The 15830-nt window shown below is 41.8% G+C and overlaps 1 protein-coding gene across 1 annotated transcript in view; it reads left to right on the forward strand.

The window, feature by feature from the left end:
- ELAPOR2 (endosome-lysosome associated apoptosis and autophagy regulator family member 2) overlaps positions 1-15830 on the forward strand; it is a 103054-nt gene that overhangs the window by 82960 nt on the left and 4264 nt on the right. Inside the window, exons 13-21 of the mRNA XM_061368128.1 lie at positions 353-490; positions 738-1001; positions 1927-2100; positions 3528-3717; positions 7469-7565; positions 9140-9241; positions 11728-11854; positions 12497-12675; positions 13633-13798. Coding sequence (XP_061224112.1) covers positions 353-490; positions 738-1001; positions 1927-2100; positions 3528-3717; positions 7469-7565; positions 9140-9241; positions 11728-11854; positions 12497-12675; positions 13633-13798 — 1437 coding nt within the window. The remainder of the gene's footprint in view (positions 1-352; positions 491-737; positions 1002-1926; positions 2101-3527; positions 3718-7468; positions 7566-9139; positions 9242-11727; positions 11855-12496; positions 12676-13632; positions 13799-15830) is intronic.

A 15830-nucleotide genomic window follows, 5' to 3' on the forward strand; every position in this document is an offset into this window, starting at 1 on the left:
TGGCCTTCCCCTCTCTGTGCTCTGGTACCCACATGTTTTATACAGAAATAGAATTTCAGATCTGAAAGAATTATTGTGCTGAATCTGTCCTCTTAACATTTATAACCTGCTATAGGCCTTTGAACTTGACTGCGGTGTGAAATGCATCATCTTTTGGAAAAGACAGCCATTCTCAATTGAAAAATCACCAGTGGTGGAAAACAGAATAGATATGTTTTCTCTCCTTTATTAAATGTTAAATGTAATTGTAAAGTCCTTTAGATGTATATTAATCTCTATATTATAAACCACTGGTGTTTATTGTTGTATGACCACACTTTTTTTTTGTTTTAAATGTATGTCCATTTTATAGGATATTAATCGAAAAAATACCAATGTGGTGGAATCATGGGAAAGAAGTAAAGAGAAACAATCCTACACTCACATCATCTCCAAAAATGCTTCCTTCACATTCACCTGGGCCTTTCAGAGAATAAACGAGGGCCAAGATGTAAGTGCTTCTTTATGTACAGGGCTTTACAGCACAGCTTTCCTTGGACATTCACTGCCAGAGCTTTTGCCCTCCATTGAAGCTCACAGGCTTCTTGTAAGGGACAAGTGGCTGCCTTTGGGAGGCAGCTATGGATACACCATCCATGTTGAAAGACAGATGTATGCTTAGGTCAATCCCCGAACTGAGGCACTGGTGCACAGAGCTGTGGTTAGCATCCAGATGGTCTCCTTGGCTCTCATTCCAGAGCAGACAGTTCATCAATGACATGGCAAAGATCTACTCCATCACGGTGACCAATGCAGTGGATGGAGTTGCTTCCTCTTGCCAGGCCTGCGCGCTGGGCTCCGAGCAGTCCGGTTCGTCCTGTGTGCCCTGCCCACCGGGACACTACATCGAGAAGGAGACCAGCCAGTGCAAGGAGTGTCCGGCCAACACCTTCCTGTCCATCCACCAGGTCTATGGCAGGGAGGCCTGCATCCCATGTGGGCCTGGCAGCAAGAGCACCAAGGTACAGAAACCAAGTCTCTCTGAGTGATGGACAGGCAGGGTTTATTGGGATATAACACTCAAAAGGCCAGTTTTAGTGCTTTGCTGCAGTGCTTTGCCTATAGTGCTTTGCCTATGCCTTGTGAGCATAGGAGTATAATTATAAGCAATGATCCCACTCTTCCAAATATGTTTTTAGTCTAATTTCTGCTTGTAAATATTCAATAAGAAGATAAAATGGCTACATCATCTCAAAACCTCACACAGAAGCTGTACTGTGGACAGTGTAAGAACAGGGCAAACATACATTACTTCCACCCAAAACTGTCGCAGACTCCTGCTGTTTTAAACTAAAGGAACTTCCTCAGCTGGATGATTTTTCTGTACCTTTAGAAACTTTTAACATGTTATTCATATATGAAATTGCCCTTAAGCCTAGGTAAACATTTATTGTAAGCAGCATCCTAGGGCAAGAAGCTGCACAGGGACTTGAAGAACTGCTTCAATTTGTTTGTATTCTGCCTGTCTTCAGCTAGGTTCATATTCTGTCCCTGTTTCTTGATCTGTTTCTTGTGTTTTTGTTTCAAGATGCAAGTGTAACTGAGGCTATGTCCTGTTCTGTCTGCAGGGCTGTAAGCTGGGACATTTGGATTCTAAAAACATGCACAACAGAAAAAGCAGGAAACTGCATTTTCTTGGTTAAGGCAGCAGAAAGCAGAAAGGACAGGCTTAGGGGACATTAAAGTTCTTATATGTCATTGCAAGGGTCTGAAACAGGAATGGGAATTCTCTCAAGGGAAAGAGGAATTACAGGAATAGGATGAAGTTCCCTTCCATCCTTAACAAGGAAAGCAGTCCTGTCTGCCCCTGCTTGATTTAACTCGCAGGTGAAGGCTTTGCTGCTGGTCCATAACTGCTTTTTAATGGATGCTTCTCCCTTTCTGAAGGACCACTCTGCCTGCTTCAGCGACTGCCTGGTGTCGTATGTCAAGGATAATCAGAGCCTGAACTACAACTTCAGCAACCTCAGCCAGGTGGGCTCGTTGATGAGTGGGCCCAGCTTCACCTCCCGAGGGACCAAGTTCTTCCACTTCTTTAACATCAGCCTGTGTGGGAATGAGGTGAGCTCAGCTGGTGTTGAGGGTTAACCAATTTGCTGCCTATGCTGATGCTTTGCTGGATCACGTTGAGACAGGACAAGGACTCCCCTATGCCTGAGCTGTCACTGACACTGTGAAAACACTTCCCTTTGGATCTTGCTTGGCAGTGCAAGAGGACTTTTGTCAAGCCAAGTTATTTTCCAGAGCAAAAAGGAAAACCCTGTCACATCCCTACCTTTTCTTAGCTCTTGTGCTGTTAAGTCACCTGGGTCACAACCCTGACCTTTTTGTACTGCCACCAGCAACTCAAGTGAACAGTCTGAATCTTTCTGTTTCCAACTTTTTTCCATACGTTTCCCCTGTGACTTGGCTGAAGATGCTGCTGTTAGAGGAGCCCCTGGCTACCACTGCTCTCTTCCAGTGGCCGAGATGCCCATTGCTGACTTTGATTACAATCCTGCAAAATGCTGGAAAAATGTGTTTAGTCCATGACTGCAGACAGTCTCTGCCCAAGAGATAATTCTGTCTGGGGCTTGGACTATACCAGAGCACGTTGTCACAAACATAAATTGAAGTTTCGGAGCAGTACAGTCATATGTGTTGTCCCATGGAGGCCAGTGCATGTAATTTACATTAATGTTCAGCCCTGTAAAATTCTGAAGTCTCTTTCCCATGTACCAAAGGATTTGCCTGAGCTGAAGCAAATGAGTAGTCACATTTCTTTCCAGTGTTCTGCATGCTTTTAGGCTTAAATGTGTGTTTAAGTACTACCTGGGTTAGAGCTGCTGACAGCTAGATCCACAAAAGTACAGATATGCTTACTACTCTGTGGATCTGGTCTTCATTTTCCCAAACTACTATGATGGTTCTACAGTACTACTAATGATATGAGGCCGTGAGTCCTTGGCATTTTGTCAGAAGAACTTAATCTAGTGATTTGTCTTTCATTGCTCTTGCTCCAAGATTCTGGCACTGGTCTTGACATGTGACAATAATTCAGCCTTGAAGGCTATATATCTGCTTAGGGGTTTCACACATTTGTGCTTTGAAACTATTTCATCTGAATTAAAACCAAAATAAAGAGGTGTTCTACAGTGTGTTATTTAAAGGCAAGGGAAAAATGGTTTTCCTTTGCAAGCCATTTTATTATGCTCTGCAAATAAACACCATGCTGTCAAGACAAACAAAGAGTGCTTCGTAGCAGAGGTTTCTGATAAGACACATATCTGAAGTGACATCGTGTTTCTGAGTCTGTACAAGGCATTAATCGGAGCTTTCACAATGGCACAGTTTGTTATTGCAATTTGTCCCCCTTGTGTCAGAAGCATCAAGTTGTTCCTAGGGTGCAGGAATGAAACTCATTCAGTTTGCAGTCAGGAAGTTTGCAATCTCTCCCAAACTTTTTCATGTCTTACCAACAACCAACAGCTCCCCCATTTTTTCCGCAGGGGAAGAAGATGGCTATTTGTACTGACAATATCACAGATGTTACTCTGAAGGACATGGTTGCAGAATCAGAAGATTTTTCCAATTTTGTGGGAGCTTTTGTCTGTCAGTCCACCATCATCCCATCAGACAGCAAGGGTTTCCGAACAGCCCTGGCTCTGCAGTCCAACAGCCTTGCTGACCGGTTCTTAGGTACATGGTTTATCTTCTACTCATTGTTAATCATGGATGTGCATGCATGTATTTAGGGCTGCAGAGTAAAACCTTCTCAGCTCAGTAGTGCTGCATTACCTTAGGGGAAAAGTGAAGGGGCAGCCCAGGATTCAGTCCCACTTTGCTCTTCAACAAGATCTGAACAGATACCATTGCATTTTGCTGCTGCTTCAGTTCAGCTGGTGGGTGGAGGAGAGGAGTAAGGGCTGCCCCATTCTTTGTTTTCCATTCCTGTATTACTCACTCTTCCCTGTGTTTGGTCTGGTGGGTCCCACGGTGCATAGGATTCCAGCACAAAAATCTGCAGAATGTAATTAAAAAATACTGGTTTTCGTTCATGTTTCCTATCCACCTCATGCAGGGCAGGATCAATGACAGTAGTAACCACATAAGACCAAGCGTTTCTGCCTGTGCCAAGACCCCACTCAGGCATTTCAGAAGAAGAAGCTGGTGCTGGGACATAATTAGGCAAAGAGGGAGGGGGCTTAGGGCAGCATGGGGCCATGCACATCATTAAGTCTTGCATTGCTCCAGCTCAAAAGTTCCCAGAGTCTGAGGCCAGATTAGACAATGAAGTCATTTAGTCTGCTCACCTATCCATTACAGGCACTGAGTGTTTGTACTTTCGCCCTGGCACTGATCCCAGAAACTCATGTTTGACAAAAGCACATCTTTGGAAAAGCATTCAACCCGGTCTTTTAAGACTGCCAGTTATTAAAGCTTTGCCACAATCATTGGTATTCTTTTCCACTCATCAAACACCCTCTCTGTGTTTTGTTTTACAGTGGACTTGTTTCTTGTTTGAATTTGCCTGGCTTCAGTTTTCAGCTCTTCCTTCTTGTTATTCTTTCTCCATTTCACACCCACATTTTCCTACTTAGAGAAATATTTTGTGTACTGGAATCATCACACCCTCCCCAGTCTGCTCTTCTGATAAACTAAGTAGACCAAGTTTTTCTATGTCTCTTGCTATCACGCATTCCTCTCAAGCATCTGAATAATTTTGGGGGCTCTTTCTGGAGCTTCTGTAACTTGCTGTTATATTTTAATGAAGCATAAGCATAGGATGGAATAGTATTCCAGTCTTTAATTTAATAGTAAAAATCACTTCCATATTCGTATTTACATGCAGGGATAGCATCCCTGAGTCCTTTCTCCAGAGTCATGGGATTTCATGCTGGCTTCTTGGCTCTGGTGTCTACTCTAGATCTTTTTTTTAGTTACAGTTTCCAGGGGAAAATCTGTCTTCCTTAGGACTGGCCTTCATCTGTTGCTGTCCTGAAATATGTTTGGTTGGATTAGGGTCATCTTACCGAATGAACCAAGTTGCTTTGTATTTTGTTCCTGTTCTTCTTAATCTTTGTCTCATCTACACACTTTACCAACCACGATTATGTAGTCACTTGCAGATCCCTGATGATAATCTTCCACTTTGAGACTCCAATATCAATGCCTGGAGAAGCCTGGAGACACACTGCATTTGATGACAATTTCCTATGGCCAGATAATTTTATAATTAGTTAAATAACCAAGTGTGCTTTTAATTGACATTACACTGCTAACTTTTTAATTAGAATCTCATGTGGTAATTAGTGAAATACTTGATAAATTTACATAGTTTTCTTTAGCGGCCAAATTCATCAGCACTCAAGGAATGAAATCAGACTTGCCCAAGAGCTGTTCTTCATAAATTCATGCTGTCACCCATTATGTGTTTATCATTAACTGAAACCCACTTACCATTACTGTTAATTTGCCTCTCATCATGTTAGGCACATTGTAATTTGGTTCACCGTATCCCTTCTCCATCTGTCTTCTGACATTTCACTATCATTAAAAGCTCTATCAAAGGTCATTCTTTAGGTATGGGTTTGGTGGTTCCTAGGTATACATGCCAAGTAGATGCCCATATCCTCTCCTGCTGCTGAGGGAATGAGATGTTCGGTCATTGTCTTGGAAAGCAAGGAGATAGTCCCATTTTTTTCCTAGTACAGAGAAAAGATATCAAGCTCCTTCGCCACCTTTTCTTCATCACAGTTGTTGCAGTTTAAAAAGATTGAAATTTGCCTTTTCTATCCATAAGATGTACTTTTGTTTCTAGTATTTGTAAAAAAGCTCCAAACTTATAATTTTTCTAGTGCTGCCAAACACAGGCTTTTCCCCAAAGTCTTTAGCATTCATTATAATTTTTCTGTAACTCATAACTTTGGATTTTATTTGATTCTCTATTCCCCCTCCATTAAGCTTGTGCCAGTGTTTTTATTTGAATTGCTCTTCTACCGCTGTTCTTATTCAAGGTGGACTCTCAGTCAAAGCTATCGTCATTATTGAAAGAGTCATTGTGGCTTCTTAGCTATATCATGAATATCATCTAAAGAATGACATATTTTCCCCCCCACACACTTGATTTTGCTTCTAGTGTTCTTATTGTTGAGAAGCTGCACTTTGAAACTCCAGTTCTACATTACTGTATATTGGATGGGAATATACTCTCATGGCTTTTGTTGAATATAATAAGGTCCCTAGGAGCTATCATCTTCCAGTCTAGTGAGTAACTAATCTCTGTCTATTGTCTTGCAATCCAAATTTAAGTTTGATGTCATGCCTTTGATGGGAGGAAATGATCATCCTTGCTGACATCAGTGTATGTTTTCAGAGCAGAGGTCCCTCCACAATAACCTGAACTGTTTCTGCACATGCTCCTGATGATTGCTGCAACACAGGTCATTTTGTTCTGTCTGTTGATGTGATGCTCTGTAGGCTTTTCTCACCTGCAAGCCCTCCTGATCACATTGATCTATGTGCTTTCAAAATCCCTGACTTGTCCTACTGCAGGTACTACTGTCTACTGCAAAGTGTCACCTTTGTTATCTACTATGTTCACCTAAAAGGTTTTTAACCAGACATAGATTTTCCAGCTGTGTGAATTGTCCTTTCAAATTAATGCCAAAGTCAAGTCAAAGTCAAGTTGAAGTCCTAAGAATTCAGCTAGGCTCTCTGAAATGTTGCAAGAACAAGCAGAAAACATTGCTTCAGTTTTTTCCATCTTCCCGCTACTTTTTGGTTGCTACCTCTTTTTCTTGTCATTCTAGGAATTTTTCACCTCACTAGAAGGGTGTACCCTGTCCCATTTATACAGTTCCCTCTTCTGAAATGTTGCAGTACAGCTCCAGTATTTTCTGTCTTCTTTGGTTCATGGAGTTGGAAGGATCTCTAAGAACTTTTGTTACTTGAATTTTCCTCTTTTTCAGCTCTTCTCCAAAATCCATGCAGACCTGTGTAACGTGCTGTTCCACACACCAGCCTGTTCATTCCAAAAAGTGCCACCAAGGCTTGCCTACGACTCCATCATCTTTCTGAACTTTGTCATTGCATCATTCAGTTTTTCTCCCATAATACTGCAGATTGCTCAGGGTGTTACACCCTTTCCCAACATAAATTACTTTGATCCTGTAATATTCCATAATTGGTTTGAACTCATACAAAAGAATTAAACATTTTTTTTACACTGGTATGGTTTTATTCTTTTTTTATTATGTCTATATAAGGAAATAAGAATTTATGAGACAAACTGTAAAGTTTAGCTCAAATAGAGAAAGCGTAGAAAGTCGTTAATGCTGTTGAGACCCAAACCTTTCAGACTGAGAAAATATTTTAAGTGAAACCCACGGAAATCCATTCTTAGCTTGTTCTTTTTGGTTTGGTTTGGTTTTCCCCTTCTCAAACTCAGGAGCTACTGTTGAAACAACGCTGGAAAATATCAGCATCAAGACAGATATGTTTCCTCCCTCTCCAAGCAAAATACCTGATGTGCATTTCTTTTACAAGTAGGTAAAAAATGCTGTTTATAGTATTTCAAATATCTTCAGTTGTTTAAAGGAAACTAAAACTGTGAGGGGAGATCTTTAATCCACCTTTAATCTTTACCACTTTAATCAGTATCTGGCTGATACTGATTGGCATGTTGAAGAGTATCTTATGAAATCAGGGAAAGCTCTTTACTCAAATCTAAATTACACTTAATCTGTAGTGTTACCAGAGCTTTGATTGACCCAAGTGCCACTTCCAGGGTCATGTTCCTTTCTGTAACTTATCATATGTGGCTTTGATAGGTTCACTTCTGTTGCATATTTTCTTTCACATTCTTTTGTATTTAGTTTGATATTACAAAAATAAGCTAATCAGGGTTTAAAACCTGCATAGTCACTAGTGTGCTTTTCCTGCTCTTCATAAAAAGAATACCTCAGCTTGGGTAAGAAATGAAAGATTACTTCATTTAAGATGTCTACACGCTGGTGTCTTCATGTGAAATGTATTTCTAAGCTTGGATTCTGGAGCCCATGGGGCTATTCAGGTTATCTTGAGGCAGCCTGGAGAAGAGAAGGCTGTGTGGAGACCTCATAGCAGCCTTCCAGTATCTGAAGGAGGCCTGTAGGGATGCTGGGGGTGGACTCTTCATTAGGGACTGTAGTGATAGGACAAGGGGTAATGGGTTAAAACTTAAACAGGGGAAGTTTAGATTGGATATAAGGAGGAAATTCTTTCCTGTTAGGGTGGTGAGGCACTGGAATAGATTGCCCAAGGAGGTTGCTCATGCTCCATCCCTGGCAGTGTTCAAGGCCAGGTTGGACGAGGCCTTGGGTGATATGGTTTAGAGTGAGGTGTCCCTGCCCATGGCAGGGGGTTGGAACTTGATGATCTTAAGTTCCTTTCCAGTCCTAACTATTCTATGATTCTATGATTCTATATACCTATATTTGTTCTACCAATTCTCTCTCTAGATTTAGTTGGCTTTAGTAGTAGTTATTAATTGGCTATAGCACTTTGGATATAAACACTTTATATACATGTATATATATATAAATACACATACTTAAATTATGTGCCTGATTCTGCAAACTAAACCACACACCAGCAACCCTACTTTGAGTATATTATGAACTTAGCTTACAATGTCTATCATGTTGGAATAAGGGCCATGTTTTGAATCCCCTTTGCCTTGTGCTGTTTCAGGACAGAGTGGTTTTCAGATCACTGGTAAGGAGAGAGCCACCATGAGCTCTCCAGCAGAGTAACACACCAACAATTGCACTTGCGATTCTCCTTTTTAATCATTGTACTCTGTTTTGTGGGCAGATTTATTCTTTGGCTCAGCAGAATTCAAACTAGCTATGGAACAGAGCCGTATTCTGAGTACTGAGAGCACTCAGATTTAAATGAGGTGGTGAAACCTATCCTGCTCCTTTATTATTCCTTTTTTTAACTTCCCGCTGACAAAGGCAAAAGTACTGTGATAAACAGTATTTCTTTAGCATTTCAGTTATATTAATGGACAGAGACCTATGAAGAGGTATTTACTATAGTCGAAATGCATTACATTTCTCCTTTTGTTTGACATCAGGTCTTCAACAGTGACAACCTCATGTGAAAATGGCCGTGCAACTGTTGTGACAATGAGATGCAACCTCAACAAACCAGACCAAGGGGAGCTTTCTGTGCCCAGGTATTTAAGTATTTTTATACGAGCAGTGCCAAAAAGCCTTTCCTCCTCAGGTAATCTGCAAAACTCATGAGTAACTTTATACTTCATAGCAATGAGGCGCACTATGTCCCTCATCTGCCATGCAGGAGGTCTCACTCATTTATGCTAGGTGAAAGATGTGTGTCCATCACCTCCCAGCAGACCAGCTACTCTGCATTGAGGCTGTGTGGTGAGGGAGGTTAGAGCTTAGGCAGGTTGTTCCAAGCTTAAAGGCAAAAGAAAATGTAGTGATGCTTTCTTGTCTTCCCTTCTCCTTTATTTCAGTTCCTGATTTTGAGCTTTGGCCTGCTGACTAGAGCTGCCTAGCTGCGTCTTTGAGAGGTGTTCTGCTTTCATCTACAGCAGTGGCTGTGGACAAAGTGATTTTCTTTTTAACCTGTCATAGGAACTATGAAATCTGCTGTTGCATTGCTTATGTGGGCCCTAACTGTCTATTTCAAGTTCCATATCTCTTGTCATCCCAGTTTGTGTCCTGGACTCCTTGTACCAGTTGTGTTTAAGTTGCCTGACCTTTTTTTCCCTTCACTCTGATAAAAGGGGCTACAAAAATGTTCTGAAAACCTGAAAAGTTGAGAGAAAAACCAGTAAAACAAGTAATTCTGTTTCTCTTTAGCAACACTGTGATTCTTCAGAAGCTCCCCTCAACTCTGCTCACCCTCCTCTTTGACAGTCAAGGTGCATTTTGGTCTGTCTGGATGTTACTATAAATCTGCTGATAGCACTCTCGCTCATCCTCCTTTCCAAACGTTAAGTCTTATTCCCAAAAGCTAAAAGTGTGAGAAGTGTGGGATCCTCTTTGATCCCTGTCTTGAGACAGGTGAACCATGCTCACCTGAATGAAGGTGAAGAGTCACCTACTTGTGATGGATGAGTGATTTAAGTTCCAATACCTTTGAAGATGCTTACTTCAGTTACTTAGGGACCTGAGACACTACACTACAAATTATGCTGGACAACAAGCCGTTGTCTATCAGCTGCCATGTGAAAATCCTCCAGGTGTCCTTCTAGTGTTATAGGTGAAACACAGTATGAGATGTGATAACACACTGGTACTGAGGATTAACCTACCTTGCTTTTACAAGTGTAGTCATGGGCAGAAGCGGCGCACAGCTGACATGATGTACTTTATTGCAGTTCTCATTGACTTCTCCCTTCCTAGCCCCCTTTGATTAGCTCAGCAGGCAGACAGCTACTTTCAAACAGCGAGGTATGTGATACATGTCAAATAGTACTGCCTGTAAATCCTTGATCCTCCAGACATAGTGTTTAGTATCACATGAAGTTATAGTATAAGATGAAAGTAGTTGAGGAGAAACGCCTGTCAGTGCTTTTATCGTGTACATTGAAAGACTGTTCCATAATCCAGAGAGGACAGTTGCCATTTATTCAAATCAGGATAAGATAGAATGAGCTTTTAGGCTTGTGGATTTTTCAGTCATAGAATCCTAGACTGCTTTGGGGTGGAAAGGACCTTAAAGCTCATCCAGTTCCAACCCCTGCCACAGGCAGGAACACCTTCCACTAGAGCAGGTTGCTCCAAGCCCCTGTGTCCAACCTGGCCTTGAACACTGCCAGGGATGGGGCAGCCACAACTTCTCTTGGCACCCTGTGCCAGTGCCTCAGCACCCTCACAGGGAAGAACTTCTGCCAAAGAGCTCATCTAAATCTCCCCTCTTTCAGTTTGAAGCCATTCCTCAGTCCTTCCAATCAGGATAACAGATTTCCAGATGATACAGAAAAATCCATTTTTCTGTATGGATATGTTTCACATTTACATGACCTAGATTCTTGCATGGACTTCTGGCCGATGCTGCTGCTAGACTGATGTAATTGTCAGTAACAAAAACTGCATGAATGTCCTGCCATTGCCAGTTCAACTTCCTTCTACAGGCTGAATACAAAATAGGGTCATTAGTCTTTTTTAGACTAGAGAAGCTGTTATCTCTTCATTAACTGGTGAACATCCTTCTAGTAATTAACCATGACAGGACAAGTCCATTCCATATGGATGAAATCACCCAGACATCATTAGAACAACAACAGGAACCAGGCAGCAGCATTAGTGTTGAACAGTCACCAAGGGCAGGAGAACAGCAACAGAGGCACGTGCTGGGCTAGCGTGTGCTGGTGGAATGCTGGAATACTTCTGCTGGTCTCCAAGGCTTGTTTCTCTCTCTTCTCTTCATCGCAGGTGTGTGAGTAGCACTCGCTGCCAGGAACTGAGCTGTTATTTTAGACCTTTGACAGCTGAACATCTGTTTTCACTTGAGAAAGCATTTTATAAACTGGGAAAAATAATTTCCCCATTTTTTTCCATCTGCTGACTTGATAGATGTTTACCCGTTTGTTGTATTTAGTATTAACAGTCTTCAGCAGCAGAATGTGGAGTTAGGATGCAAGCCCCAGAGTGTTTCATAAGTGTTAACTAAGCTTTGTTCTCCTCCTAGCTCATGCCCTGCGGGCACCTGCGATGGATGCACTTTCTACTTCATATGGGAAAGCTCAGAAGCTTGCCCTCTCTGCACGGAGCAAGACTACCATGAGATTGAGGGAGCCTGCAAGAAAGGATTTCAGGTACAGGGCCCATGTCTCTAAGTCAGATAGGTTCCTTTGGGTATAACTTGGACTCTTGAAGTTTGATATGCAAATCTATATGGAAGTGCAGGTAGAGTTGGGAAACTTCAGTCCGGGCTCTGAGCTGGCGCGGTGCAAGTCTTATTGCTGTGTTGAGACTCAGAGGTATTTGTGCCAATGACATTGTGTTTTCTACATCAGAGCTGGCTTGTGCTGACCAGCTTTGTGGGCAGGAATGTGGATTCTGTATGCATGCAGGCAAGTTATTTGTGAAGGATGGAGTGCCCAAAGGACTTCAAAAATCTTCCCTAGACAAACTTCTTTCACAGGTTCAGGACTGTCCCATTGATCAACAGCTCCAATGTGGGCACAAGGGCACAACACATTCACAGTCGCTGTCTAACCCATATTGTGCCAGGTGAAGAGCAATATGCAAGAGGAAATCCTTTGACTGAAGCTGCAGGCACAGGCAAAGGGACAATTGAGTACACAATATTGACTCCACTTAGAGTCTGAAAATCTGAAGTGGTTGTTGAAAAGATGTCTAACCTTTCTACTTCAAAACAGCTTGTTTTCTTCAGCTCTAAATAGTTCTGTCTTTTTCTACAAGCAGCTCACGTTTTGGTGTTTTCTGTTTGAAAGGAAACCTTGTATGTATGGAATGAGCCAAAGCACTGCACTAAAGGAGTTCCCTTGCCAGAAAAAAGGACGAGCACTTGTGAAACAGTGGATTTTTGGCTGAAAGTTGGGGCTGGTGTTGGTGCTTTCACAGCCGTTCTGCTCATAGCCTTGACCTGCTATTTTTGGAAGAAGAACCAAAAGTACGTGCTGCAAATTATGTTCCATACACAAGTAAATCAAAAGCTTGATGTAGTGAACATCAAGAAGTGAATACATTTAATGAGTTTGACCTTATAACAATGTTGATGAGAAATGCCAATATTTGGTGTGTTTATCCAACAGTGGCTATCAGAAACACTGGTCAGGAAAATATTAGGAAATCCACAGTAATTTGTTAGGGCATTTCTGTCTTTTTAACCCCTGAGAGTTTAAAGTTGGTTATAGGTCCTGAAGCAACACAGCTTTCTCAAAATCTGAAGACCAAAAGGGTATCTCTTCAGTTTAATTAGTTCCTTTTCAGCCAGGTTAAAATAAGGTTCTTGACTGTATATTGCTTAGGTCTGTTTTGGCAAGATGCATCTGGTACACACCCAAAAGATTCCTGCTTCTCAGACTGAAGGTACTCCCCATCCCCATTGTGCTTTGGTTCCCATATCTCATGTCATAAGCTACTAAAATGTGATTCCACCACCATGGGATTTCATTGCCCCATAGCACAACCAGCTTCACCAAACCCAGACTTCGGTATCATAGCCTCAACACCTTGCTGCCTCCTACCACACTGTTACACATATCTCCTCTTGCACATAGCCTTCTTGGAAAGGAGTGTGATGTAGATTCTGAAGTCAGACCTGCTATTGCCTCAAAAAGCAGTCAGGTTGCACTTCCTCATGCAGGAAAACCTTTAGACCTACTCATGGTCTCTTGGGAAAACATGGCTTTTTTATAAGGATATAGAACTAATGTGGAGAGCAGGAGCTTGATGTTTGGTTAATACTATTTCAGTTGCATGTTTGTAATGATTGAAAAGTAACTGATTTCCAATAAATACGTCTGAAGTAACTATGTGGAAGGACTGCAGATAATCTAAATTATGAAATCATTGAATATGGGACATTTGTAAAAAAATCTGTGCCTGTCTGGCTTTATATCTTCAGGCTGGAGTATAAATATTCAAAATTAGTGATGACAGCGAACTCAAAAGAGTGTGAGCTGCCAGCTGCTGACAGCTGTGCTATAATGGAAGGAGAAGATAATGAAGAAGAAATTGTATATTCAAATAAGCAGTCACTGCTGGGGAAGCTCAAGTCCCTGGCAACAAAGGTGAGTAGTAATTACTACCATTAATACTAAAAATAATTATTACCTTTATTTATGAGTGGATGCAATGAGGCTGTGATGCTAATTTGCATGCTGCTTTGTGCAGACTCGTACACCTGGTCCATACTCTGAATCCATCTGCTGAAATCCACTGTATATTGCAGGGTATTGAGTAAATGCTCCCTCTTCTGCAGAGAGATTTCTGTAGCATTCCTTCTTCTGTGGGTGATGCCTAAAAAAAGCAGCTAATGGTGGTGTGAACCTCTCTGCCTGGATTTGTACCAGCCGTCTCATTACTGAGGCAAACACAGCTATTATAGATACAGAAAATTAACACTGGGAACTTAGCCACCAGCCAGCTGCTTGCAGCTCACCTGGGCTGGCTTCATGGCTGACTTGAGAACCATAATCCAGAATACTATAGGATTCTACTGTTTGGAATACTGTAGGATGAAGAGGAGGCATCGGCCACAGCCTTACCCAGTACAGCCAGCTTCCCATTGCTGTACTACAAACTTCCCATTTCACTGGGAAGCAACAGCAAAAAGCATTTTGTTCTGCAGCCCATGAGATGTGGGTTGTTGCATGTCTGAATTCATAGCACAAAGGTCTTTGGTGTCCTTTGAGAACATTTTGGACAGGATCAACAAAGGACCATTGTGATACATCCCATAAGCACTTTGGTATTTATTCCAAGTGCCTTGCAGTATGGGAAAGGTAGTGTTGTCTTTAAGACAGTGCAGCTGGGGGATCTATTATGATCAGGATAAAGTTGGATAACATTTTCCCTTTCAGTTTTGCTGAAATGAGTTTCATAATGGAAGGTTTCTTAAAAGATTATGATAAAGGTTTATTTTAAAAGCTCACTCTCTTGTTTCTTGTCCAAATAATATATCAGAATGTTCAATTTTGAGATTTTTTTCTTCTATTCATTTTTTTTATACCTTTCTTTGATTGAGTGCAATGTAATTAAGCCCTTTGTGACTCCTTTTTTTTTCTTCTCTGTGGAGAAGTTGCCATTACACAGCTAATATGTGGAACTTTCCCTTGACCTCAGCCTGACTATTTGTCTTGCAAAAATCAATATTGTTCCCTTTGGAAAGGGGAAGAAATTGAATATTCATTCCTAATTCAATACTGAGAATACAAAAAACCTAAATAAAATCAAATCACATCAGATTTTGTGGTGGTGTTGCAAAAAGTGGAGGTTGATTCCATTTGGAATCCTACAGGGACTGACTTTGAAACACTGATGATGCATTTTTGACCGTGAAAGGGCTTGGCTGGCTGTGGCTGAGTGTAATGACGAGTGCTGCTGGAGAAGGTCATGTTTTGCTGTACACCTGATAAGTGTAAAACCTTTGCTGACTCCATTTGCATCACCAACCATGGACTCCTTCCTGATTATAAGTATAGAGATGAAAGCATAAGAGAGTGTTGACATGAGCCCAGAGGATGATACAAAGATGCTCTGAGGGCTGAAGCAGCTCTGCTCTGGAGCCAGGCTGAGAGAGCTGGGCTGGTTCAGCCTGGAGAAGAGAAGGCTCCTTAAGGGGAGTATGGTTAATACTATTTCGGTTACATGTTTGTAATGATTGAAAAGTAACTGATTTCCAATAAATACATCTGAAGTAACTATGGGGAAGGACTGCAGATAATCTAAATTATGAAATCATTGAATATGGGACATTTGTAAAAAAATCTGTGCCTGTCTGGCATACTTAAGGAGCTCCAGTGCCTAAAGGGGCTACAGGAAACCTGGAGAGGGGCTTTGGACAAGAGCCTGTAGGGACAGGACAAGGGGAATGGCTTTAACCTGACAGAGGGGAGACTGAGATGAGCTCTTAGGCAAAAGCTCTTCCCTGTGAGGGTGCTGAGGCGCTGGCACAGGGTGCCCAGAGAAGCTGTGGCTGCCCCATCCCTGGCAGTGTTCAAGGCCAGGTTGGACACAGGGGCTTGGAGCAACCTGCTCTAGTGGAAGGTGTCCCTGCCTGTGGCAGAGGGTGGAATTGGATGAGCTTTAAGGTCCCTTCCA

The sequence above is a fragment of the Neopsephotus bourkii genome, unplaced genomic scaffold (assembly GCF_033783945.1).
Source record: "Neopsephotus bourkii isolate Nb327-2 ecotype Australia unplaced genomic scaffold, CSIRO-AGI_Nbou_v1 NB_1423, whole genome shotgun sequence".
Classification (NCBI taxonomy): domain Eukaryota; kingdom Metazoa; phylum Chordata; class Aves; order Psittaciformes; family Psittacidae; genus Neopsephotus; species Neopsephotus bourkii.